The 25865-nt window shown below is 53.6% G+C and overlaps 1 protein-coding gene across 2 annotated transcripts; it reads left to right on the top strand.

Annotated features, from left to right (window-relative positions):
* Positions 1–268: 268 nt before the first annotated feature.
* Positions 269–25751, top strand: SHARPIN (SHANK associated RH domain interactor). 2 transcript variants are annotated; one of them, XM_066623998.1, is made up of 14 exons: positions 269–445; positions 2421–2595; positions 4860–4949; positions 6059–6200; positions 6362–6452; positions 10039–10315; positions 10427–10566; positions 11946–12119; positions 20779–20939; positions 21020–21131; positions 21425–21604; positions 22406–22504; positions 22759–22902; positions 25059–25751. In XM_066623998.1, exons 1-14 carry the CDS (start codon positions 278–280, stop codon positions 25137–25139), a joined length of 2034 nt encoding a protein of 677 aa, XP_066480095.1. In that variant the 5' UTR covers positions 269–277; the 3' UTR covers positions 25140–25751. The 2 variants fall into 2 exon arrangements, with proteins under 2 accessions (XP_066480095.1, XP_066480094.1); XM_066623997.1 differs by having other exon boundaries at positions 10424–10566.
* Positions 25752–25865: the final 114 nt, after the last annotated feature.

The raw sequence follows: 25865 nt of genomic DNA, 5'->3' as shown, positions 1-25865 counted from the left end.
AGGCCACCTGGGGCCGGCACAGCGCCTGGCACGTCTCAAACCCACCCTGGCAACGCCTGCCTTCCCCCCGCCCTCCAGGGGAGGCTCTGCCTTGAGCCAGGACCCCAAAGCGTCCCGTCCTGCAGGTCCCCCAGGGCAGCGCGCCGGCTGCAGTCAGCGGGCTTCCTCCAGGCGGCGCGGCGAGGCGAGGCCGGAACGCCCAGCGCGGGCGCGGCTCCGGGGGAGGCTGTTGCCGCCGCTCCCGCTTCCGCTTCCGGCTGGGAGTGGCGGCGGCTGGATGGCTGCAGTGCCGGCCTCGTCCGAGCTGCCGCCGCTGGCCTCGGCCCGGGCCCGGGCGTCGGGCCGCGAGGGGCAGCGCCTGCTCCGCCTGCTGCTCAGTGCCGCGCCGGGCCCCGAGCGCTTCCGGCTCGGCCTCCGCGGCGGCGCGGACGCTGGAGCCGAGCCGGTGAGGAGGAGGGGAGGGAGCGAGCGAGCGAGCGAGCGGGGCGGCCTCCCCCGTTGGCCCGGGCTGGGGGCTGCAGGAGCGCCTGCGGGCGCTGGGCCTGGGCGGGAGGGGAGCCTCGGGGTGCTGCCGGGCCTGGAACGTGCGGTGGGTGGGGAGGCAGGCAGGTGAGGCAGAGCCTCCCTGGGCGGTGGGTGGGGAGGCGGGGGAGGCAGAGCCTCCCACCGGAGCCCTTCGGAGAGCGCGTGCGAGGCACCCACCAGCTAGCCACGTGCCTTGCCAGCCTTCTCTCTGCGTTGCGCGTGGGTGGTGGGCGCTTCGGGACTCCCACGCGCTCTCCGAAGGGCTCCGGTGGGAGTCTCTGCCTCCCCCGCCTCCCCACCCACCGCCCAGGGAGGCTCTGCCTCACCTGCCTCCCCACCCACTGCACATCCCTGCTGTCAGGACCATCCTGGTAGTTCTCGGGCAGTTCTGTTCCAGGCCTCGCTCATTCATGCGCAGCAGGGTCTGACTCCCCTCCCCAGCGCACCATTTCACAGTAACCTGTACAAGCCCCTCGCAGCAGTTCCCCTGCTCATGTGTGTGCTCAAAGTTTTCCCACGATGGCCTGAAATATCAAGCTCCAAGTTGTGTGTTTGTCACCCTGAAGTATGGGCTCCTGGGGGAGGGGGGTTGGAGCTTCACCAGTGGGTGGGAGGGCGGGCAATAGTTGGCTGCACAGAGTATTTTTGGTGCAGCTGTAGAAATGTGGGTAGGGCAGAGGGGTTGACAGGAGTTGGGATTTGCTGCTGTTCCCCCCCCCCATTGGTTTCTATGGCTTGTTTGCGTAGTTCAGGGGTCTCCAAACCCAGGCCTGGGGGCCAGATGCGGTTGCGGCAAGCCTCTATCCAGCCCGTGGCCAGCCTCTGATCCCCTGAGAGCCTCTGGCCCACTTGATCAAACACAACCAGAGTTGTGCTTGTGGGGTGAGGGATTGAGGGTCCATTAAAGTGTGTGCTTTATTTCTTGGGCTGTGTTCATGCTTGGAGAAGTCCTGGACATTTGAGCCCATTCAATTATTTTTTCATCCAAATGCCATCTCTAATGTAATTTTTCTTTCTGGCCCTTGGCACTGTGCCAGATATTTGATGTGGCCCTTCAGCCAAAAGGTTTAGAGACCCCTGGGTTAGTTGGTTTGTAAACCACCTCTGACGTTGACACAGCGTTCTGTCATTGACTGAAGTGTGTCTGTCATCTGGAGAGGCAGCACCGGTTCCACCTCTGTCCCACCAACTCTAGGTGCTCTGGCTGGTGGCTGCTGTGCCAGCCATGCAGTTATGCCAGCATGAGAGTCAGGAGGGTGTAGTGGTTTGGGAGATGGACTTAGACCTGGACGATCCAGGTTCAAATCCCCCCTCAGCCATGAAGCTTCCTGGGTGACCTTGGGCCAGTCACTTTCTCTCAGCCTCACCTACCTCACAGGGTTGTTGTGAGGACAAAAGGAGGGGAGCAATAGTGTACACCGCCCTGAGCTCTTTGGAGGAAGGGCGGTATAAAAATGTGAAAATTAATAAATAACAATAAGTTCTGCCATCGTCCAGTGCATGTTCACTGATCACTGCTTCTTTTTCCCTTGCTTAGTGGGTTTGCACAGGAGAGGGAGTGCCTGCTGTTCAGTTTATATGCTTAAAATGGTGCTGCCCATCATGTCTCCTTCAGGGACATGCAGTGGGTGGGAAGGCAGGTGAGGCAGATCCCCCACCAGAGTCCTTCAGAAAGCACCACTGCATGGGGATGTGCAAGTGCATGCTATCCACGCACTGCGTGCTGCCAGCCTTATATGCCTTTCTGGAGGCTGAGCTGAGAAATGGAATTTATTCCTTGGCTTGTATGTGGCGCCTCAGGATGTAGGAAGTGCGTTTTGACTGAATGAGCGTCTATCAGAATGGGAGGGGCTGTTTCGTTTTCTTCTGTTTCAATGATTCTCTTCTGCCCCCAGTGTCTTGTTGAGTACAGTCTCAAAGAGATTTCCTATGAATTGAAGACTCCCACTTGCCACGAACTGAAGATCCTGTCCTGTCCAGATGACCCCCTGGTTCTTCACTTTGAGGATGAACATGAGGCACAGAAGTGGTGGACTATCATCAGTAGTTCCCTCCGGGAAGTCCAGAAAGGTCAGCCTCTGCCCCAAAGACATTTACAAGGCATATGGAGGAGACAGTTTGTGGCCTCTGAGACCAAGGGGGTGTTGGGTGCTTGTATGAAAAAGGTAGCTCATACATGACAAACTGCAGCCCTGCTGGTTGGGTTTGCAGGGCAGGCAGTGTGGGTCAGGCCAGAAGAGTCTAGGTTTACACTGGGGTAATACAACTTGTCCCTCAAAACAGCCACGGTACCAGAAGATTGGAGGATAGCAAATGTCACGCCTATTTTTAAAAAGGGAAAGAGGGGGGACCCGGGAAACTATAGGCCGGTCAGCCTAACATCTATACCGGGTAAGATGGTGGAATGCCTCATCAAAGATAGGATCTCAAAACACATAGACGAACAGGCCTTGCTGAGGGAGAGTCAGCATGGCTTCTGTAAGGGTAAGTCTTGCCTCACAAACCTTATAGAATTCTTTGAAAAGGTCAACAGGCATGTGGATGCGGGAGAACCCGTGGACATTATATATCTGGACTTTCAGAAGGCGTTTGACACGGTCCCTCACCAAAGACTACTGAAAAAACTCCACAGTCAGGGAATTAGAGGACACGTCCTCTCGTGGATTGAGAACTGGTTGGAGGCCAGGAAGCAGAGAGTGGGTGTCAATGGGCAATTTTCACAATGGAGAGAGGTGAAAAGCGGTGTGCCCCAAGGATCTGTCCTGGGACCGGTGCTTTTCAACCTCTTCATAAATGACCTGGAGACAGGGTTGAGCAGTGAAGTGGCAAAGTTTGCAGATGACACCAAACTTTTCCGAGTGGTAAAGACCAGAAGTGATTGTGAGGAGCTCCAGAAGGATCTCTCCAGACTGGCAGAATGGGCAGCAAAATGGCAGATGCGCTTCAATGTCAGTAAGTGTAAAGTCATGCACATTGGGGCAAAAAATCAAAACTTTAGATATAGGCTGATGGGTTCTGAGCTGTCTGTGACAGATCAGGAGAGAGATCTTGGGGTGGTGGTGGACAGGTCGATGAAAGTGTCGACCCAATGTGCGGCAGCAGTGAAGAAGGCCAATTCTATGCTTGGGATCATTAGGAAGGGTATTGAGAACAAAACGGTTAGTATTATAATGCCGTTGTACAAATCGATGGTAAGGCCACACCTGGAGTATTGTGTCCAGTTCTGGTCGCCGCATCTCAAAAAAGACATAGTGGAAATGGAAAAGGTGCAAAAGAGAGCGACTAAGATGATTACGGGGCTGGGGCACCTTCCTTATGAGGAAAGGCTACGGCGTTTGGGCCTCTTCAGCCTAGAAAAGAGACGCTTGAGGGGGGACATGATTGAGACATACAAAATTATGCAGGGGATGGACAGAGTGGATAGGGAGATGCTCTTTACACTCTCACATAATACCAGAACCAGGGGACATCCACTAAAATTGAGTGTTGGGCGGGTTAGGACAGACAAAAGAAAATATTTCTTTACTCAGTGTGTGGTTGGTCTGTGGAACTCCTTGCCACAGGATGTGGTGCTGGCGTCTAGCCTAGACGCCTTTAAAAGGGGATTGGACGAGTTTCTGGAGGAAAAATCCATTATGGGGTACAAGCCATGATGTGTATGCGCAACCTCCTGATTTTAGAAATGGGTTAAGTCAGAATGCCAGATGTAGGGGAGGGCACCAGGATGAGGTCTCTTGTTATCTGGTGTGCTCCCTGGGGCATTTGGTGGGCCGCTGTGAGATACAGGAAGCTGGACTAGATGGGCCTATGGCCTGATCCAGTGGGGCTGTTCTTATGTTCTTATGTTCTTAATATGGGCAGGTGAGTGAGAGGCATTGGAGGGCAAGCTCCTTCATTCCTTGGACTGCTTCCACTCTTAAGTTCAAATGGTTCTGGTGGGCAGTAAGGTGGGTGAGACACCAGTCTGCTGTTCCTTCTCCTTGTATAGCATGTCCATAATTTTGGGTCAGTGTTGAGAGCCCTGTAACTTGTCTAGGAGTGCTGGAATTTGTTGCGGGGTTGCTGGGCATTAGGTGAGGCAAGCACTTTCAAACTATAATGTCTGGGATCACTCTGGCTTTGATGTGGCATCCCAAAGAGAGAGTCCCCTTTACCCTCCACAAGCTCTCCCATGTGGGTAGATGCTTAACAATTTGCATCTTTCATCTGGATCTTTCTTATATTTGGCATGGGTGCCAGTTGAAAAGGGACTCTGAGCTGCTTGTGTCTACTTGTTGTTTAGTCAAGGAACAAGACTCTTTGGCATCCCTCTGAAGCTCTTGTCTCTCCCACAGCACGGCTGCCCCTGCATCCCTCTGCTACTGTGAACTCTCTGCCTGTATCAGAACTGGAGGCCTCCCTGCCTTCGAAGCTGGCTCAGAAAGGTTGGTAGCTGATTGGGAGGAACTTGGCACCTGTCATGGACTGTATTTCAGGCTAGTAGACAGAGACTTAAGCGAAATCAAAATTTCCTAAGAAAGAAAGTGCTGCAGGGGTAGGGGATTAACCAAAATTCTGCTTCCTGGGAAGTGAAATTCTGCAGGAATGGAGAAAAACTGTGGTAGGCCGTTGCTGTATGATTTGAGTTAGTGAGTTTGCCAGACTTGTTACATCAAGTGCCTGCAGGAGATTTGTGAAACTTCCTTCTCTGGTACCAGATCAGGCAATTGGTCCTATCTGTAATATGAGGCATTGGAGAAATGGTGGGTGGGCTGCTTGGAGTATTATTTATAAAGAGGAGTTGGATCTCTCTCTCTCTCTCTCTCTCTCTCTCTCTCTCTCTCTCTCTCTCTCTCTCTCTGTGTGTGTGTGTGTGTGTGTGTGTGTGTGTGTTTGTGAGAGAGAGAGAGAGAAAGTAAAATCTTGACTGTAGCCGTGATCTCTTGCAAGTTCCTAAAAAAGCAAGTTACATTTGTCCCCACATAGAGTCCCCTTTGAAATGCACAAAGAGAAGTGCATAGGATTCTCAGAATTAAGTAGTGCAGCTCTGAAAGGGTCTTTATACAAGTTGAGATAAGAAGAGATGGGGTGGGGACATGCTGTTGCTGGGGGTCACTGAAACTTTTAACTGTCCTGAGTTTGGGAACCAGGCAGATAAATGCTCCAAATTATCACTTGCTTTTCAGTGAGTACAAGATTCCCAAAGGAAGAACAGATAAAATAAAAAACCTTAAAACTTGTTGGCATCAACAGGCAGGCAGGCATCTCCCTTGGCTAAAAGCAGCTTTCTAGGCCCCCAAAGGACCCAGGAATTGGAGAGTTTTGTAGCTTGCTCTTTACAGTCAAGGTCTGGGGGTGCAGCGGGAAACTCTCTTCTAGGTTGGAGAACTTCTGCAGAGCACTTTCATTCAGCAGAGTCAGTGATGGGCTTCTTAAAATGTTCTCCATCACAAATCATTCTTGTAATTACACTGTGAGGAGCAGGGAGGCTTGTGCTACTACATCCGAGCAAGAAGATGCGTCACCTGCCTGGGTGGTGCTCTTTCCTTGGCAGAAGCCCTCGCGATACACCTCTCTGCAGCTATTCAGTGTGGGGATGAAGAGGAGGCCACACGATGCGCCACAACACTCGCTCAACAGCAGGCCACTCTACGCATCCTGTTGAAAGAGTCCTGCTACCCCAAGAGTGAGATAAGGTGCGAAGGGAGGGAGGGAGGGAGGCGGGTGGTGCCTTTTGGTGGCCACTTGGCAGGTTTGACCGATGTGTTTGGGGTGGGCTCTTCCCACACACCCCCCCCCCCCAGCATACAGCTGATCATGATATAGTTGTTTAACTGGCTGCTTTCCTGCTTTCCAGCATGAAGGTGGGAGTAGAAGATGCCACATGCTCAGCCACCATCACCATCCAAGTCCACACCTACACCACAGTTGCAACACTCAAGCAGCAGGTAACCAGGTGGTATTTATACAGTTATGCTTCTGCATCTGCCCCGTGGATGCTGAAACCCATGAATAATCAAATCATAATCAGGTCATAGGCCTGTAGTCTTGGCTGTAAAACCCTCTGAAAGCAACTGAAGCAGAGCTCCGGTTGTATCCAGAGGGTGTTCTGAGACCTCTACAGCCTCAAAGCATCACGTCTGGTTTTTCAGCAAAACCGGAAGTGACATTCTAAGGCCTCCCTGTTTAAATAGCAAAAGTAAGTGGTCCTTTGTCAGATGGAGTCCTTTCAGGGGGGGAAAAAAGCAGAAGAAACGCCAGCAGAAAGCCACCAGAAGAGGGTCATCTTATGGGGTGAAGAGGGACAGTTGCTTTTCCCCGCTACATATGAGACCCACCACTTGGAAAGGTACCTCTTTGCCTAGTTAGCAGGGGTTATGGGTAACAGTGCCACTGTATTCCTCAGTAATCATACGTCCCTTGGGCATGTCTACTCAGAAGTGTTCCATTTTATTCAGTGGGGCTTACTGTCAGGAAGAGGAACTCCTTGCTATTCTTGTAGAGTTCTTGGAGAATGAACAAGGCAGTTTGAATAGCCTTGTAGATTTTGGCTTGTTAAGGTTTTGCGTCTTCGGTGTGCCAGAGTTGCCATAAGCTAACAGCTCACCCTGTCCCTCGGGGGGGTACCTCGGTCTGTAGCTAAACCGCAACACTCCCTTCACTGCTTTATCCCCCTTGTCAGGAATCACCTGTCTGCTTTAGTGCTCAGAGGGTGACAGAAAAAAGGAAGACAAGCCTCCTACAAAGTTTCAAGTTACTTCAACTTCCTTGGGTCCATAGAGCAGCCCCCTCTCCCCGGTCTGCCAAGGATAGCATAAAATATATATTTTTTTTTGCTTAGCTCAGAGGTAGTAGGAGATTTGCCACTTGTCCTCCAAGGAGGGGGGACAGTCAAGGGCAAATCTCAAAGGAATATATGTCAAAACACAGTTACCAAGGTGAATTTCCAGGTCTTCACTGAGTTCAAACAGGCAGAATCTTCTGCAGCAGCTCCATGACACGAAGCACACCAAGTCAAAAGCCTTGCTGATTTAAATGGCCCTTTCTGTCCAACCTCTTGTGGGATCAGGTCCAAGTGTCTTTGTTCAAAATCTGCTGAGACCAGGAAGCTAATCCCAGTTTCTGCACACAGGCCGACTCCTTTGGCATAATAACAGATTTATAGCACCTGTGAGCTCTTTTTGGCTGGTCTAGTCATGTCCCCAGTTTCCAAGGACTCTTGGCTCTATTCTGACAGCTAAGAACATAAGAACAGCCCCACTGGATCAGGCCATAGGCCCATCTAGTCCAGCTTCCTGTATCTCACAGCGGCCTACCAAATGCCCCAGGGAGCACACCAGATAACAAGAGACCTCATCCTGGTGCTCTCCCCTACATCTGGCATTCTGACTTAACCCATTCCTAAAGCTTTACTCCTTTCTGCTGATCCTCCACTAACTTCTAAAGCAGGGGTGTCAAACTCATTTCATACAGAGGGCTGAAGTTAGCATTCAGGGCTCCAACTGAGGGCTGGAAGTGATGTCATTAAGCAGAAAGTGACATCATTAAGAAGCTAATGGCCAGAAATCAGACCCTGTTCTCATATAGAAACTCATTAACTGCAAATGACAGAAGAGATAGTATGCAAATCTTGATCATATTTCAAGATTTGGGAAAGCCCAATTTTCATGTGGGCTGCCATTTCAGCTGTAACAGCAACTGAGAGCCTGAGGGCCAAATAAAAAGCTTCCGGGTGCCGCATCCGGCCCCTGGGCCTTATGTTTGACACCCCTGTTCTAAAGCATAACTCCTTAATTACCTCTGACCAGTCAGCCCATCTCAAAGCAACATTCTGATGTTATCAACCCATTACAAAGACCAGAACCCTTCTGATTTCATCACCCCCTTCACCACATCCTTTTCCCATCCCTAAACAGACATAGGCAGCAACTGTTACTCTGTGCATGCCCAATTTTGTGTGATCTTGGAAGCTAAGCAGGGTCAGGCCTGGTTAGTACTTGGATGGGAGACTGCCTGGGAATACTGGGTGCTGTAGGCTTATACCATAGTCTTTCGAGACTGAAGGTTGCCAACCAAACAGACATACATCGCAGGGATGGAGTCCTCCAAGCCTTACCTCTGTGAAAAGACTTTCACGACGTTTTTGGCAAAGTCCCTCACCAGAGGCTCTTGAGCTTGCTAAGCAGTCCTGGAATAAGAGGACAGGTCCTCTGATGGAGGCTGAAGGACGGGAAGCAGAGTAGGAATAAATGGGCAGCTTTCCCAGTGGATGTACCCCCCCTTTTGAACTGAGGTTGGTTCTTCTTAATCTACCCATAAATAATCTGAAGTTGGAGATGAGCAGCAAATTCACAGTTGACACCAAACTCTTTCTGATTGTGAAAGCTGCAAATGGGCCTGGGTAAATGGCAAGCAAGGTAAATGGGCTAATTCAGTTCAGTGTCGTACATGTTTTGGCACTCAGGGAGGTGTCCTAGCTCGGTTTAGAGCCTCTCGGTTTGCAGAAGGTACTGGTTTCAGTCCCCAGCTGCATCTCTGAGTACCCTGGAGAGCCATTGCCAACCAGTATGGGCAGTGAGAGGCAGATGGACCAGGAGAAGGGGGCCCTGATCAGGCACCCTCCACGCGCAGACAAACAGATGAAGATGCTTCAGTTCCATCTGCCTTGTCTGCTCACTCTTATTCACACCAGACTGCTGCATACAGTTCCTGGGAATAAGCCCCAGTGGGACTTCTGGAGGAGGCAGGCATGGGACAGTGTGAACAGTGAGATGAGGGTCAAGGTTCTGACAAGAGAGAACTGCCAGCAGAACCCTCTCCTCCCCCCAACAGAGAGAAGGATCTGTTGACCCCCCCCCCAACTGGAGGGTTTAGCTTTAGGTTTGTTCCTTTGTTATTGTCTCTCCCACACTCCGCATGCAAGGGGGAGAGACACGACAGTCCTTGAAAGCCAAGAACAAGGACAGTGTGAGCTGTAAGGAAGGAGGACTCTGCCAGGAACCAGTCTAGAGTGTCCTCTTACCATCTCTAAATTAACTGATATAAAGAAATGTGTGGGTTTCGCAACCATACGTTCAAAAACCTATATGGAAGATTCCAAATTCAAAGAATAAGAGGTACTTAAATGTTCCATGGAAGAAAAACTTTCACATAAGGAAACTTGGGTGGGTTTTGCATCCAAACGTGCTTATTCTGTGGGGAATACCAGTTTCCATGTGACTTTTTTCGTTTCCTGTAGGCCTTGGGCATGCCAGTTGACTAGTGGCAGGGAGTTGTTTTGATTGCATTAAAATTTGGGCAGAGTCAGGTTTCCATTGTCTGGCTAGGCAGATTCTCTCCATCCAAATGCAAAGCCATTGGGCTTGGCTTCCACACTTGCTGGGCTAGTAGCTCTGGGTCATCAGCCTGCAGTCCTGCCCGCCCAGAATGACAGCTCCTGTGATAACAAGACACCGAGGGCTTCAGAGGGGTGGGGGTGGCAAGTCTCCAGTCTGGCTTGAGCTGATCCTGGCTCTACTTCCTATCCCTCCCAAGGTCTTCCAAGATTACGGGTTCCATCCTAGTGTCCAGCGCTGGATCATTGGCCAGTGCCTCTGTGTTGATGACCGAACCATTGGCTCCTATGGGATCCGGAAGGATGGAGACATGGCCTTTCTCTATTTACTCTCAGCAAGGGGCGCTAACCTCTCAGAACAGCGTTACAAGGAAGACCGGGACTGGATGGTGCTGCAGCCAGCACCCTTGCCGCGCTTAGATGGCTCCAGCGTCGGGCGCAAGCCCAGCACCTTGCCTCATCCACTGCCAAAGAAAGGTGGGCAACTGGACCCACCTGAGGGTGGGAGGGCCCACATTGGCCATTGCTTCCCTCCTGTGTCTCTTCTTCCTCCAGTGACGCCTCTCTCAATGTCTCTTGTGCCAGCAGGTGTGAAAGATGCCAGTAGACAGACGGACGGCGGGGATATCAGCTGCCAGCTGGCCGCTCTGCAGCTCAGCAGCCTCTTACCCAGCCAGCCAGCCCGGGCCCCTCCAGCCACCACGGCTGCTCCTTTATCCCCTGTGCAGGTATGTGCTCCCTCTGCACGACGTCAGAAGAAGTAGATGAAATAGGCAGAAGCAGATGCCCGCTCCCTAGCAGAGCTCTCCGGAACTTCCTTTTTCCCTGTTGCTCATTGTCTGCCCAAGTGCAGCTTGATCTGTAGGTTTTTATCCCACCTGTCCACTCCCACAGCAAAGTGGCTTGCGTCATGTCAGAACAATACAATTGTTGTTGGCAACCTTCAGTCTGGAAAGACTATGGTATCGCGCTCTGAATGGTGGTTCTGGAACAGTGTCTAGCGTGGCTGAAAAGGCCGATTCGGGAGTGACCATCCCTTCCACACTGGGAGCAAGTGCAGTCTGTCCCTGGTCTGTCTCCCTGGCTATGGGCCTTCCTTCTTTGCCTCTTTGCCTCAGACTGTTGGCCAAGTGTCTCTTCAAACTGGGAAAGGCCATGCTGCACAGCCTGCCTCCAAGTGGGCCGCTCAGAGGCCAGTGTTTCCCACCTGTTGAGGTCCACTCCTAAGGCCTTCAGATCCCTCTTGCAGATGTCCTTGTATCGCAGCTGTGGTCTATCTGTAGGGCGCTTTCCTTGCACGAGTTCTCCATAGAGGAGATCCTTTGGGATCCGGCCATCATCCATTCTCACGACATGACCGAGCCAACGCAGGCGTCTCTGTTTCAGCAGTGCATACATGCTAGGGATTCCAGCACGTTCCAGGACTGTGTTGTTTGGAACAATACAAATACACGCAGTAAAACTAAAACCCAGTTGAAGAGTAACCATAGGGATGATGCATTGCAGGACATCAGCCTGGCTGAGTGAAAAAATAAAATAAGGCCTGGTGATGAAAAGCTACCCATGAGGTGGTCAGGTGGGTCTTGAGGGGTGGGTTGTTCATAATCTGGGAGCCATGATACAAAAAGAAAAAGCCCTGTTGCATGTCCCCCTGCAGAAAGGGGGTGCATGGAGCAGGGCCTTAGTGTTCAGTAGAGCACAGAGTCTGGTTCAGATGGAAGAGATGGTCCTGCAAGTGTTTTGGGTCCCAGGCTAAGTGGGAACTGAAAACCAACACCCTTAAGTCCACTGGTAGCCAGCAAAGGTAATGTGGAGGGGGAGTTGTGTGCGGTCCCATTTGCGCTAGCTGGGGTTCTTGTCACTCCACAGGCAGGCTCAGGAAGCATGCTTTGCCATAATGCCATGTAGATGTGACTTAGGGGTGTGGAACCCTGACCAGATCTTAGAACGAGTTCAGGCTGCCTCCTGTGCAGCACCAAAGCATTTGACTTTGTCTCAAATAAGCAGAGTCAGAGGGGGAGGGGTGATTTGGGACTTGTGAGGGCAGCCGGTGTCCCTTTAGATACCGGCAAGCAGTAGACGGGGCTTCCTTCCTCCTCTGCCACAGGCTGGCTGGCCCTGTCCCACCTGCACGTTCATCAACAAGCCTACCCGGCCCGGGTGTGAGATGTGCAGCACAGACCGGCCTGCCAATTATGTGGTTCCTGGTGGCTACAGGCCAGACGAGATGGAGCTGTTGCGAATGCAGCAGGAAAAGGAGGGGATCTTGCAGTATCAGCAGGTAAGTTGCAGACTCCCTCCTAGCCTCCTTGAGGAGCCTTTGAGCTTCCCCCCCCCACTGTTGGAGTGTTGCAGGTGCAACCAGATTTGGGTGTGTTCTGTGATGCCCTCCCTAGAGCCACCTGCTCCTGGTCTGCGTTCCGGGGGTTGCTGATGACCTTCCTTGCGGAGAAGGCAGATGAGGTTATTATTATTAACAGTATTTATATACTGTTTTTCAATGGAAAGTTCACAAAGCGGTTTACAGAGAAAATCAAACAACTAATGACTCCCTGTCCCAAAGGGGCTCACAATCTAAAAGATGCAAAACACCAGCAGACAGCCACTAGAAAAGACTGCTGGGGTGAGGAGGGCCAGTTACTCTCCCCCTGCTAAATAAAAGGAGCGCCCACTTAAAAGTGCCTCTTGCCCAGTTAGCAGGGGATTGAGCTGCTTGTAAGTGGCTGCTCTGAAATGGCTCTTACCTTGGCGCTGGTTGCTTGAACTGGCATTTTTAGGTCCTGTATTTTGCTTGGTCCATTACGGTCTGTTTGTAACCTGTTTGTGGGGCATGTATTGGTGGAGAAGCAGGATCAGGTGCAGCAGCTGTGTGTGGCTTTGTGACTCTGCCCCCCCTCCATTTCTGCCAAGTTGTATTGGCCGTGCGGGTCAACCCTGTGCACAGGTAGGACAGCTCTGACTCCAGCAGTAGCCTTGGCATGCCTTGCCCCACCATGCCCAGTTCAGCCCCAGGGCTGGAGGCTGATGGACCTCTGCCTGCGCAAGCTGCACCCCTATTCCTGGCCTCCTCCTCCCCAGCCTTCAGTGTGCCTTCCTGCTCCTTGGCTTGCTGCCCTCATCGGCTTCCCAGTACATCCAGGGCATCCAGTCTTGCATTTCAGGATCTTGGTGCTTCCTGGCAGTGAAGGGTGGACGTCTTGGCCTGGCAGGGCATTTGTGGTTGTGCTGGCCTGGGGGTTGGGGGCAAGAGCCAGGCAGGGGGATAGGTAGAAGGTGCAGGGGTCTCCAGGCAGCGAACGAGGCACCTGGCGTTCAGCCCCGGCACCCCGTGACACTCTTCTCTTCCTTCTTTTTTCTCTTGTGGCAGGAGAAGGGAAGGAGAGAAGACGGTTCAGCCGTGCCTCGAACTCACAGCCTTGGGTCCCTGGATGACTTCATCCACCTCTCCATGGAGTTCTCGTAGCCGTAGCTCAGAACCCCCACGTACTCTCCAGCATACTGGGTCCAGTGTGGGCCTTGCACTGCCATCGGCAGCATTGCTCCCTTGAGAAGCGTGTGGTGCCAGTGGCTGCTGAGACAAGCCAGGCAAGAAAGCGGAACCCCAGGAAGTGGGGGGGGCAGGGTACTCACTCAGTCCTTTGCCCACTTCTGAACATAGCAGTGGAGGGATGTTTGTGAGCTGGGGAGAGCAGTACTACTGGGGGGTTCTGTCGAGGAAAGGGCTGCCAGTCGCACCCCTCTGTACTTTACGTGACTTGCGGCAACAGTGCAGGGAGCCGTGGAGGGCTGGCTGGGCTTCTGCTCCCATCCGGTGAAGTCCTAGGCAGGTGCCTCAGTCATCACGTGCTGTGTGTCCACCTCCTGGTTCAGTTGTGCAGGCCCAGCCACGTGCGGGGCTCCCTGGTTGAAGTGCTGCACTGGGAGGCCCTGCAGCAGCTTTCTTGTGAGTGCCGCTTAGAGGCACCTGCAGCATCTTCCCTACTCACCAGCTGGCCTCTGTCCCGCCTGAAGCCCTGGGCCACGTGCAGGTGGACTTGCTTCTGATGCCACGGCAGAGAAGATGACAGGGATGGGCACAGGGAGTCCCTAGACAGCCACCGATGTTGTCAGGAGCGAGCCTTCGCTGCTGCCTGCTTTGCTGTGATGCTGGAGAGGCAGGGGGCCCAGTCCTCTGCTCCTTACGGCGTGTGCTTTCTGGGCAGCCAAGCAGGGGAGCCATTGCTGAGCCAGCCTGGCACTGGGGAGAGGAGTGACCCGAGAGTCCACAGGGTCTCTGGCCGCCCTGTTGGTCTGTGGGAGCAGCAGTGGGGAGGGGGCCCCTCCAGCTCTTGGTGAATGATGGGGGGCCCCCATTCCTGGGTCAGATTCCCAGCTGGATTTGCCCCAGTTCCTGCTTGGCCAGGCCGGGCCTTCGGCTGAGTGGGTGTCCTGCCCTCCATCAACATTCCTCGCTCTGGGGAGCAGTGCGTGCAGGCAAGCAAACAGCCTCTCTTTGCACTGATCACTGATTTTTCTGCAATTGAAGTTTCTGATGCCATTTTGAAGCGGGTCCTCGTCTATAGAGCGTTTGTACACTTGCCAGTTCCCTGTCTTATTAAACAATTCCTTTGGGCCAGAGAGCTCACCCTGGTGTGACTGTGTCAGCCTTCTTTGAGTGGCCTCTGCTTGGAAGCTCGGGGTGCGTCGCTTGAACAGCTCTGCCAGGATTGGATGGCAGTTGGCATGCGTGCCTTGCTGCTTCTCTGCAGAGCCTGCTGGCTGTCAAGTCTGGCCTGCCTCCTGTGCGCCTGGCCCTGGTAGCTCTTCCAAAGATTGGTTGACACCAGGTGGCGATGATCCACCCACAGGTGCTCCCAAGGGGGCTGTGCCATTGACTGCCTGAGCACCTACAGTGAGAAAAGCCTCCCCCAGCCCGGCCTGCATTAAGGTGTCAGGGCTTTCACAGCCGGCTGCTGGCAGCCTCTGACCCTGCCAAGGAGAGCATCTGCTGGAGGCAAAAAGCCACTCTGCCCGCAGAGTCCCTTTTCTTCTCTGCCCGCAGTGAACGCTGAAGGAGTCCCTGAGCCCCAATGATAGTAAATGGGACTTACTCCTGGGTATGTGTAGGCAGAATTGCAACCTAGGATTGTTAAAAATTTTCATGCTTAATGATGTCACTTCCGGCATGACATTACTTCCTGTGGGTCCTGACAGACTCTTGTTCTAAAAAGTGAGTCCTAGTGCTAAAGTTTGAGAACCACTAGGTCTTCCTGAAGCCTTCTACTCTCTTCTATTGTTTGCTACTCCTCCCAGCTTGGTGGTATCTGCAAATTGGATGATCCCCCCTTGTATCCCTGCATCCAAGTCATTGATGAAGATATTAAAGAGCATTGAACCCAGGGCAGAGCCCTAGCGCAACCCACTCACAACCGTCTTCCAGGTTGGTGCGAAGCCGTTGAACACCCTTTGCGTGTGGCCGTCCAACCAGTTGCAAATCCACCTAATGACTGTATCATCTAACCCAACAGTCACCAAACATGCAATCACTGTGTAACAAAAAAAGGTCCCCACTCGGATCAGAGCTTACCTTTCTGCCATGTTGCCACATGTCTTTGCACAGTTGCACGTTGCCACATGTCTTTGCACATGTCTGTTGCCACAGTTCTTTGCATCTGTCTTGGACAGTTCTTTGCATCTCAGAACCAGGGGTTCTGTTCTTATGTTCTTATGTCTTCACGGCAGCAGACCTCGGGCAGATACCACTACCTGATTGACCCCTCCTGACCAAGGAATTAAGTCAGATAGAGGTTAAAAGAGAAGATGTTTCAGACCTCATTGATAAAGATCAATAAGTCACCGGGCCCCGATGGCATCCACCCAAGAGTTACTGAGGAATTGAGGAATGAGGTTGCTGATCTGACTAAAATACGCAACTTGTCCCTCAAAACGGCTGCAGTGCCAGAGGATTGGAGGATAGCAGATGTTACGGCGATGTTTAGAAAGGGAAAGGGGGGGGGACCCGGGAAACTATAGGCCGGTCAGCCTAACATCTATACCGGGTAAGGTGGTGGAATGCCTCATCAAAGACAGAATTTCCAAACACGTAGACGAACAGGCCTTGCTGAGGGAGAGTCAGCATGGCTTCTGTAAGGGTAAGTCTTGCCTCATGAATCTTATAGAATTCTTTGGAAAGGTCAACAGGCATGTGGATGTGGGAGAACCCGTGGACATTATATATCTGGACTTTCAGAAGGCGTTTGACATGGTCCCTCACCAAAAGCTGCTGAGAAAACTCCACAGTCAGGGAATTAGAGGGCAGGTCCTCTCCTGGATTGAGACCTGGTTGAAGACCAGGAAACAGAGAGTGGGTGTCAATGGGCAATTTTCACAATGGAGAGAGGTGAAAAGCAGTGTGCCCCAAGGATCTGTCCTGGGACAGGTGCTTTTCAACCTCATCATAAATGACCTGGAGACAGATGAGCAGTGAGGTGGCAAAGTTTGCAGACGACACCAAACTTTTCCGAGTGGTTAAGACCAGATGCGATTGTGAGGAGCTCCAGAAGGATCTCTCCAAACTGGCAGAATGAGCAGCAAAATGGCAGATGCGTTTCAATGTAAGTGTGTAAAGTCATGCACATTGGGGCAAAAAAAATCAAAACTTCACATATAGGCTGATGGGTTCTGAGCTGTCTGTGATAGTTCAGGAGAGAGATCTTGGGGTGGTGGTGGACAGGTCGATGAAAGTGTCGACCCAATGTGCGGCGGCAGTGAAGAAGGCCAATTTGATGCTGGGGATCATTAGAAAAGGTATTGAGGACAAAAGAGCTAATATTATAATGCCATTGTACGTGGTAAGGCCACACCTGGAGTATTGTGTCCAGTTCTTGTCGCCACATCTCAAAAAGGACATAGTGGCAATGGAAAAAGGTGCAGAAGAGAGCGACTAAGATGATTACCGGGCTGGGGCACCTTCCTTATGAGGAAAGGCTATGGCGTTTGGGCCTCTTCAGCCTAGAAAAGAGACGCCTGAGGGGGGACATGATTGAGACATACAATATTATGCATAGGAAGGATAAAGTGGATAGAGAGATGCTCTTTACACTCTCACATAACACCAGAACCAGGGGACATCCACTAAAATTGAGTGATGGGAGAGTTAGGACAGACAAAAGAAAATATTTCTTTACTCAGCGCGTGGTTGGTCTGTGGAACTCCTTGCTGCAGGATGTGGTGATGGCATCTGGCCTGGATGCCTTTAAAAGGGGATTGGACAAGTTTCTCGAGGAAAAATCCATTATGGGTTACAAGCCATGATGTGTATGTGCAACCTCCTGGTTTTAGAAATGGGCTATGTCAGAATGCCAATGCAAGGGAGGGCACCAGGATGAGGTCTCTTGCTATCTGGTGTGCTCCCTGGGGCATTTGGTGGGCCTCTGTGAGATACAGGAAGCTGAACTAGATGGTCCCATGGCCTGATCCAGTAGGGCTGTTCTTATGTTGTTATGGCTGTCAGTGTGATCGGAGAATAGCGATGCTCTGCGCAGTCGCATCTGTGCCTGGCATCCCAGAAGGGTACACAACAGGACGTCTGGGCAGATGCAACTGCCCAGATCATCCCTGTTACCCGATTGCACTGAAAGTCATGTGGCGACGTGGTGGAACAGTAAGCTCTGCTCCTGGGGCCAAAGAGTTCGTCCAAACCCAGGATCTGGTCCCTGATCTAGCCTGCCGAGGGCCAGAATTGATGTCATTACACAGGTCATAACCAAAAATAAGCACTTTTTCTCACTTAGGAACCCATTAGCTGGTCATGACAGAAGAGAAAGTATGCAAAACTTTCATACTTCAAGATATGGGAGAGCCCAGTTTTCTTGTGGGCTGCCCTTTCAGCACTAGCACCTCAGCACTGCTCAGCAGCAGAGAGCCTGAGGGCTGGATTAAAAGCTTCCGGGCGCTGCATCTGGCCCCCAGGCCTTATGTTTGACACCCCTGATCTAGCCCATATTATACCAACTTGCCGATTAGGATGTCTTGTTGCATCTTGTCAAATGCTTTACTGGAGTCAAGATAGATGGCGTCCACAGCACTCCCACCTTCCACTAAGCTAGTAAAAAGGAAATGAGATTTGTCCGGCAAGATTTGTTTTTGAGAAATCCATTCTGGGTTCTGTGGATAAGTGAGATGTTGTCTAGGTGTGCAGACTGTGTTTATAATTGTTCTAGTATCCTCCCCGGGGGAGGGGCAGAGCTCCTCTACTACACAGGGTGGGCTGAACAGGGAGGGTGGGCTTCTCCCTGCTGGACTCTGAGCCTCTGCTCAGCCTTAAAAGTTGAGTTACCCAACTGGCACCAGGCACGAAGGGTGCGTTTACAGGCAATACTCTGGGAGTGGGTGCTGCTGCCCTGTGGGTGATCTGGGCTCACTCCAGGGGACCTGTGTGCCTGACATGCTTCCGAGTCAGGAGAGTTGTGGGATCGGGGTGGTGTGTCATCCCCTCCCCCCAGGATGGTGTGGGGCGCAAGGGGCAGGCTGCTGCTGCTGCTGGCTCACTGCACAGGATGCCTGTGTCTGGGAGTTCGAAGCCAGACAGGGGACTTGTCCTCACTAGCCAGGTACTCACCTTTTGCAGGACTGGCCATGAACACCCACGACGGGCGTGAGAGAGAAGGGGGGGGGCAACTCGCATCAGCCACTGCAAAAAGCTGCTCTCTTACCATGCAGGAAACACGAAAGAGCACCCTGGCTGGCACGGAGCATCTTGCGTTACACAAACAGGCGCCCCAGGCTGGGTGCCTGCAGCGCAGGGACCTATCATAGGGAGCGCTGTGTGGGTCAATCCCTGGGCTGGCACATGTCACGGGGTGCCTCCAGTCAGCTACCCCCATGCCTTTGCTTTCTTGCTGGCATACCTGTTGGTATGCTGCAGGGAATGGGGTCGTGATCACAGAGGAGCTTCCCGCCCCTCAAAGCCCAAGAAGTCGCACCGCAAGTGTGCTGCAGCCCTGAGAGTGGACAGGCCCCTTCCCCCGAAGCAAGACCAGGGATGGGAGCTGCATCTGCTCACAGAGACAGCAAGGATGGAGCAGCCACACTAATTGCCCGGGATCTGTGAAGGGAAGCAAACAGGCGGGGCTGCCAGTCCTTTGCTCCTCCCAGCAGGGCTGTTGGGCCGCTGCAAGTGATCCAACGGACAGCTAAGAGCTAAGTAACGGGCCAGGGAGGTCTGCTGTGGCGTCTGCAGACACAGGGAAGGAGCAGGTCAGCATCCTCACCAAGCAGCAGCTGGGTTCGCACTGATCACTGCTGGCAGGCAGGCTGTGGGCTTCCCTTGGGGTTTGCGTGCTGATCCACCTTAAGGACAGCTGCCTGTAGAAAAGGAGGAGCAGCACAAAGAAATAGGCAACAGTGTCGGTGACTCCTGCATTCTGGCTTGAGATGCACAGTCGATGCTGTGAGAGAGTGGTGCTACCAGAGTGTACATCAGCCATTTTCAACCACTGTGCCATGGCACACTGGTGTGCCACGAATGATCTGCATGTGTGCCGTGGGAGTTTGGGGGAGGGTCATTTATTAGTAGGGCCATTTGGGGATGTAGCCCCCCACCAACAGCACGGTGTGCCTTGTCAACTGTCAAAAAACTGATGGTGTGCCTTGACAATTTTAGTACCTTGTCAGTGTGCCGAGAGATGAAAAAGGCTGAAAATCACTGGTGTACGTGCAGTGGTGCCCAGTGGAGCTGAGAGCATAGTTGTCCAGGACATCACCTTTTCATCTTTGGGGGTGGCTGAGCTGCAGTGGCCCTCTGCAGAGGACCAGTTTTCAGCCCCTTGTGCAGTCATGAAAAACAAAAGGGATTCAGATGAGTGTTTGGCCAGCAGGAGCACTGGTTGGAGCCCCTGGGCCTTCACCAAAAGGGGGCAGACTCTCCCTGCTCCTCGCTGTTGCATAAGGAAGGGCTGGTGAGGGGGCTGGTTGATGGCAGAGACACGTGACTGTCCTGAGGGGTCAGAAGGGGGGATTAGACAGAGATGTAGCACCCCTACCCTGCAGCAAGGGATTCTCTAGCCCCCCTTTGGGAGTACTTTGGCCTTCCCCTGTTGGGGTGATGAGGTAGTGGTTCAAGGGGGGCTTTTGCATGTGGAGACTTGTGGGGCAGAGCCTCTGCAGTGTGAATTCCTAGGAGACAAGTGTTGACAAACTGTCTTGCCGTGTTTGTCGTGAGAGCAAGAAGCTGTTTGGGCCGAGTGTCCTTTCCCCAGGCTCCCATCACCAAAGTACCCCTTTGAGAGGCCAGAGAGGTAGCCCCCCCCCCGCACTTCATCTCATGTGCCCAGTGTGGTCTGCATCTGATACTGTGTCATAGGAAAGGGGGCAGGGCAGGGGGTGGGAGGAGGTGCCATTTTCTGCTGTCGTCCCCCCCTCACATTGCTCCTGCCCCTGGGAGGGCTGTTGCTGGCCCCTCAGTTCTCCGGCATCAGGTATGTCTGTCAACTGAAGGTGGAGGTTGAGGTGTACCTCGACTCCTTCTCGTCCCTCCCACATCCTGCCCCACCTTCTGACACCCCCACTGGTGGAGTGGTGCTGGCCCCCAAGCTGCATCTGCCAGTGAGCAGACCTGGACTGGCAAGGCTATCATTGCACCCATGTGCTTGGAACTGTGTCAGTGTATGCCAAGGGAGGGACTGGGCTGTTGAAATGCCACATATCATTAAACACTCCTATTGGTGCTGCTTGAGCCAGTTCACAGCCCCCCCCCCCGTTTCTGTCGCACCCCAACTTGTGCTGTCCTGAAGGGGAGAGTTGAAAAGGTGCTCAAGTGGAGTCAGTGCCAGGCAGGGCTGCTGTGAGGCCAGGAGCATGTGGCACGTGTTGGTGCTTCCATCCCTGCAGGTTGAGGCCTCCTTGCCTGGCAGTTCCCTCCAGCCTGCTGGGCAACTCCCTCTTCTGTCTCTTCCCCGCAGGCACTGGAGCTGGAACGACTGCAGAATTTCCAGCAGCTGCGCCAGCTGGACGAGGAGGCCTTGGTGCCCAATCAGGAGGAGATGGAGTGCCGCATCTGCTACCAGGACGTGGGGCCGGGCGAGGGGGTATTGCTGAGGGAGTGCCTGCATAGCTTCTGCAGGTAAGGGGCACCTCCCACCCTTGAGGGAAGGGTGCTGCCCCTCAGACAGTAGCCTGACTCGCCTCTCTTTCCTCTCCCAGGGCCTGCCTGCGCCAGGTGATCAACTGCAACGAGGAGCCCCAGGTGGCCTGTCCCTTCCGTGATGACTCCTATGCCTGCAGCAGCCACCTCCAGGATAGAGAGATCCGGGCGGTGAGTCTGGGCGGCCCCCGTCCTGGACTGCGCAGGCATTTAGCTGCTTATCTCCCAGTGCCCCCCCACTGGCCCTCATGCTCCTGCATGCTGGCATTTCGCAGTGGCCCAGCGTTGGTTGGCACAGGCCGTGCACACCTGAGAGTTGCCACAGACGTGTTTGCGGTACAGCGTGGCACCACCAAGGAGTGAGCTGGTGGTCCTCTGCAGTCGTCCCCCGCCCGAGGGCCCCAGGCCAGTCAGTGCCCTGGCAGCCCACTCGGGGCTCTGAGGCAGCCACTTCTTCTCTGCAGCTCGTGACCCGGGATGAGTACGAGCACTTCCTGGAGCGGCGGCTGGCAGTGGCCGAGAGCCGAGCCCAGAACAGCTACCACTGCCAGACAGCCGACTGCCTGGGCTGGTGCATCTATGAGGACGACGTCAATGAGTTCCGCTGCCCCATCTGCTGGGCCCTCAACTGTCTTGTCTGCAAGGTAAGCTAGTCATCCAGCCGCCTCGTGTGGCCCTGGTCCAACCAGTTGACAGGGTGCCCTCTACTGCCTGCCCGGGCCTTTAGGCATGGAGAAGAGCTGAGCAGACCGGCAAGAGACTGGGGCTCAACTGTACAGGGGCTGGCCCACAAGGGAGGGAGGCTGGCCTGTAGAGGCCCTGCCTCCTGAACCTCAGAAGCGTTTCCCCCCTTTGCCTTTGGGGCTTACAGCAGCTGCTGCCCCAGCCTCATAGACCACTTCTGAGTTTCCAGACCTCCACCCCCAGCAACAGCAGCCTACAGAAGAGGGGCGGACCCACAGGTGCTTTCTGGAGGGGGAGAACAGGCAGGCTGGAATAGGGTAGGGCCACTGAGAGGCCTCCCACCCAGCTACCTTGGGTTAATTGGCTGCAGGGTCTCAGAGCTACCCATACACCAGAAAGGTGAGAGCATGGACCAGGTTGCTTCAGAATGGGGTCAGGCAATGCCAATTTGAATGCTTCTGCCCCACCGCATGGGTCACAAACAGGCCAGGGAGGGAGAAAGAGTCCAGCAGCTCTCTCTACTCCTGTTCTTCTCGTAGGGAATGTTTCCTGCAGCACCCCTCCCCCCCCCCAGGCTGCAGTCCAGCTTTGTCATCTTGGCTGCAGGAGAAGCAGCTAAGAGATGTGTGGGAGGGGGTCTTCCTCTATGGAAGCTATTGCCAATGGTGCCAGTGTGAAACGGGACCTGCAGCCTCTGCTCAGCCCAGGGGATGGTGCCTCTGCTGGAGACTGAGCACCCCCTTCTCACCTCTCACCTGCAGGCCATTCACGAGGGCATGAACTGCAAGCAGTACCAGGACAAGCTGCAGTTTCAGGCTCACAACGATGCTGCTGCTCGAGAGACCAGCAACATGCTAAAGGTGAGTGGTGGAGCACTCCTGGGGCCAGGAGAAGCGGCAGGGCGCCTGTGCGTTTGGGCCTGTGAACAAGCCGCCGCACCTCACATGGCTTAATATTCACGGCCGTCCTTCCGCGTGCTGGACTCTGCTTGGGCCTGGAGCGGATCGCCAGGCGCAGAAGGGCCTGGAGGAGGAGGAAGCCGGAACCGGGCCAGTGTCTTCTGGAGGGGCCTGAGGGAAGCCGGGCCCTGATTGCCGTCCTCCTTGTCCCTCAGGCGTTGGTGCAGCTGGGAGAGGCCATGCACTGCCCCGTGTGCCGCATCGTGGTGCAGAAGAAGGGAGGCTGCGACTGGCTCCGGTGCCCTGTCTGCCAGACGGAGATCTGCTGGGTGACCAAAGGGCCACGCTGGGGGCCTGGGGTGAGTGCAGCCTGCCGTGAAGAGCTTGTGTGAGGCAGGAGTGTCCAGCAAGCAGCACCCCCCACCGCCTTTCCAGCCCCATCCCGGCTCTGGCCTTTCGGCTCTCGCCTCTGGTCTCCTTTCTGGCAGGCTCGCAGTTTCGCTCCCCCCCCCCCCCCCGCTCTTGCACTTTCTGCCTCTTCCTTGTGTGCCATCCCATCTCATACAAAGGGCAAACTCTCCCTGGGTGGGACCAGGGAGAAAATTCTACCTCTTCGCCAGGAGGGGAAAACTGCCCTGGCAGCAGCCACTCAGAAGAGTGCCAAGGCTGGCGAAGAGACGCTGTAGGCCAGAGAAGAGCAGTCGGTCTGCCTCCTGCTCTTCTGCCAGTTTTTTTTCTCCCTAAGTATGCAGACCCCACTGTCTTACTCAGGTGTAAAGACTTGTGTCTCACTCTGTTTTGGCCTCTCTGCTGTGGCCAAGTACCCTTTTTCTGAAGTTGCATTGCGGCAGCCATGGCATAGCTGCTGGCAAGCAGACCTGCATCGGCGGGGCTGTCGTTGCATTGGGGCCTGGATCAATGTGCTGGCGGGACTGGGCTGGCTGTAAGAGAGTCCCGTTTCCCACCATCTCTTCAGCCTCCCTCATCATCAGCATGAAAAAGGCAATTGGAGAGCACCACAGACCAGAATCCCACAGACTAATGATGCACGGTGTGAAGCCGCTCCTTTTGTCCATCCTAAATCTCCCGCCAATCAGTTTCACTGAATGACTTCTGGGTCTGGTCTGGTGAGAGAGGAGGGCACACTTTTCTCCTCCCCCATGCACCATTTTATAGGTCTTAGTCACAGCCCCACCTTAATCACCTTTTACCAACCTTACAAGCCCCTCGTGCTGTAGCCTCTCCTGAGTTCCAACCCTGTGATAATTTTGTTTGCCCTCGTTGGCACTTTTCTGGGTTCCAGGAGGATATTCCCTCCTGAGGTGGGGCAACTGGAACTGGTCACAGAATTCCAAATGTAGTTGCACTTAGATTTATGTAGAGACCAGATAACATTAGCAGCCCTTGGTCAACTAGGGTTGCATCTATCCACATGGCTGTTGGTGCCCCCAGAAGAATACTAATTAGTGAGGCTGGACTTTCAGAAACCCTGCTGATTCACCTCCAGCACAACTATTTTTCTAGATCAGTGGTGTCACACTTAAGACCGTTGGGCTGGATACGACCCCTGCAAGCTGTTTATCGTGGTAACTGGGCTCTTTGCTGAGCTACAACGTGATGCCTTGCAGAAATGGCGCTGCTGAAAGGGTGGCTGATCTGATAACGGCTCTCCCATACCTTGAAAGTATGATCAAGGTTTGCATTGCGGCAGCCATGGCATAGCTAAGGATGAGGTCTCTTGTTATCTGGTGTGCTCCCTGGGGCATTTGGTGGGCCGCTGTGAGATACAGGAAGCTGGACTAGATGGGCCTATGGCCTGATCCAGTGGGGCTGTTCTTATGTTCTTATGCATATCCACTGTTGTTTGTAGCTAATGAGATCCTAAGTGAGAAAAAAGTGCTTATTTCTGGTCAGCACTTGCTCAACGACATCCATTCCTGCCTTAATGGCATCATGTACGGCCCTCAGCAGGCACCTCTTTGCCTGCTGTATGAAAGACGTTTGACACCCCTGCTCTAAATGCTAAATGAGTGCACTTTAATTCTGCCTTCCCCCTATTACCCAGAGCACGCGTTAAGCTGACAGGCCTGTAATCCCATTTTCAGTACTAGTGCTACATTGGCTCCCCTTCCAATCTGCTGCTATGGAGCCTGACCTGATTTCAAGGAACGTTACAGATCTGCAGCTTTGGCCAGACACTGCCCAGGTGCTGCTGACTTTTCCTCAGGGAACAGCAGCTTTACTCAGAAAGAAAAATCACTCCAAGCCAGTGAGGATGTTGCAATTGTGGGCAAGCAAAGGCAATTTCACCAGTAGTGGCTCAAGAGAAGGGTGCAATCTGGGGGGACAGAGACGGGCCACCACACTGCTGCTCCTGCTGAGCTTTGAAAGACGCTGGAAGCCCCCCCCCCCAGATCTTCCTCATGGGTCTGCACCAGCCTTCAGAAGCATCATCTGCCATAACCTGCCACCCCCATAACCTCCTCCTGCTCATAGATGTCATCCTTTCCTGCAGGGTCCCGGCGACATCACTGGAGGCTGCCGCTGTAACGTGGATGGGCAGAGGTGCCACCCGCTTTGTCAGAACTGCCACTGAGCATCTGCTCGAAGGAGATATAGGACTGGATACAGCAAGGCCAGGGACCCAGGCCTTGGCCCAACAAGGCACTAACAGTCCTGGCCTGACCTCTGCTCATTTGCCAGACCAGAAGAGTGGACTTTTGGGGTAGGGAGGTGCCTCAGCACTACAGTCTGCCCCTCCCCCTCACTTGCCTTTTCCCACTGTGGGCCCTGCTCCCCCCTTAATCTACCTCTGAGGGGCGGTGACAGTGACACTTCCGTGCCTGAGGGAAGACGCCACCTCCTGCTCCTCTTGCAGGGTACAAAGCAGTGAGGAAACACTCGCTGTTCCTGGCCTCCTTCCTCCCCCCCCCCTTTTGCCTTTCAGACCCCCCTCCCCCTGCTCTGCACTACCAGAATTGCATTCATTGGTCTGTTGCCAAAGAACCCCAGTCCCCAGATCTGTCCCCGACTTGGTCTGGGCTTTAACTGACAGCACTGAGCAGGCAGGTTGGGACCTCATCAGCTCCTAGGGAATAAGGTCAGCCCTAAGGAAGGAAGGAGCCCTCCTGGAGGGGCTCCAGCTGTGTGTTGCTGCTGAGAATGTATGGGGCAAAACCCCTCCAATAAACAGTTTATGCAGTGGAAATGTACAAGAGGTTGTGTCAAGGGGGAAGAGGAGGTGAGACAACTCACAGGGCCCTGTACGCAGACATGCGCCCCCCCCAGCCCAGTCTCAGAGCTCCAGAGTCCAAAACAGACA

The sequence above is a fragment of the Tiliqua scincoides genome, chromosome 4 (assembly GCF_035046505.1).
Source record: "Tiliqua scincoides isolate rTilSci1 chromosome 4, rTilSci1.hap2, whole genome shotgun sequence".
In the NCBI taxonomy this organism is placed as follows: Eukaryota; Metazoa; Chordata; class Lepidosauria; order Squamata; family Scincidae; genus Tiliqua; species Tiliqua scincoides.
This window is presented reverse-complemented; position numbering and strand designations above follow the sequence as displayed.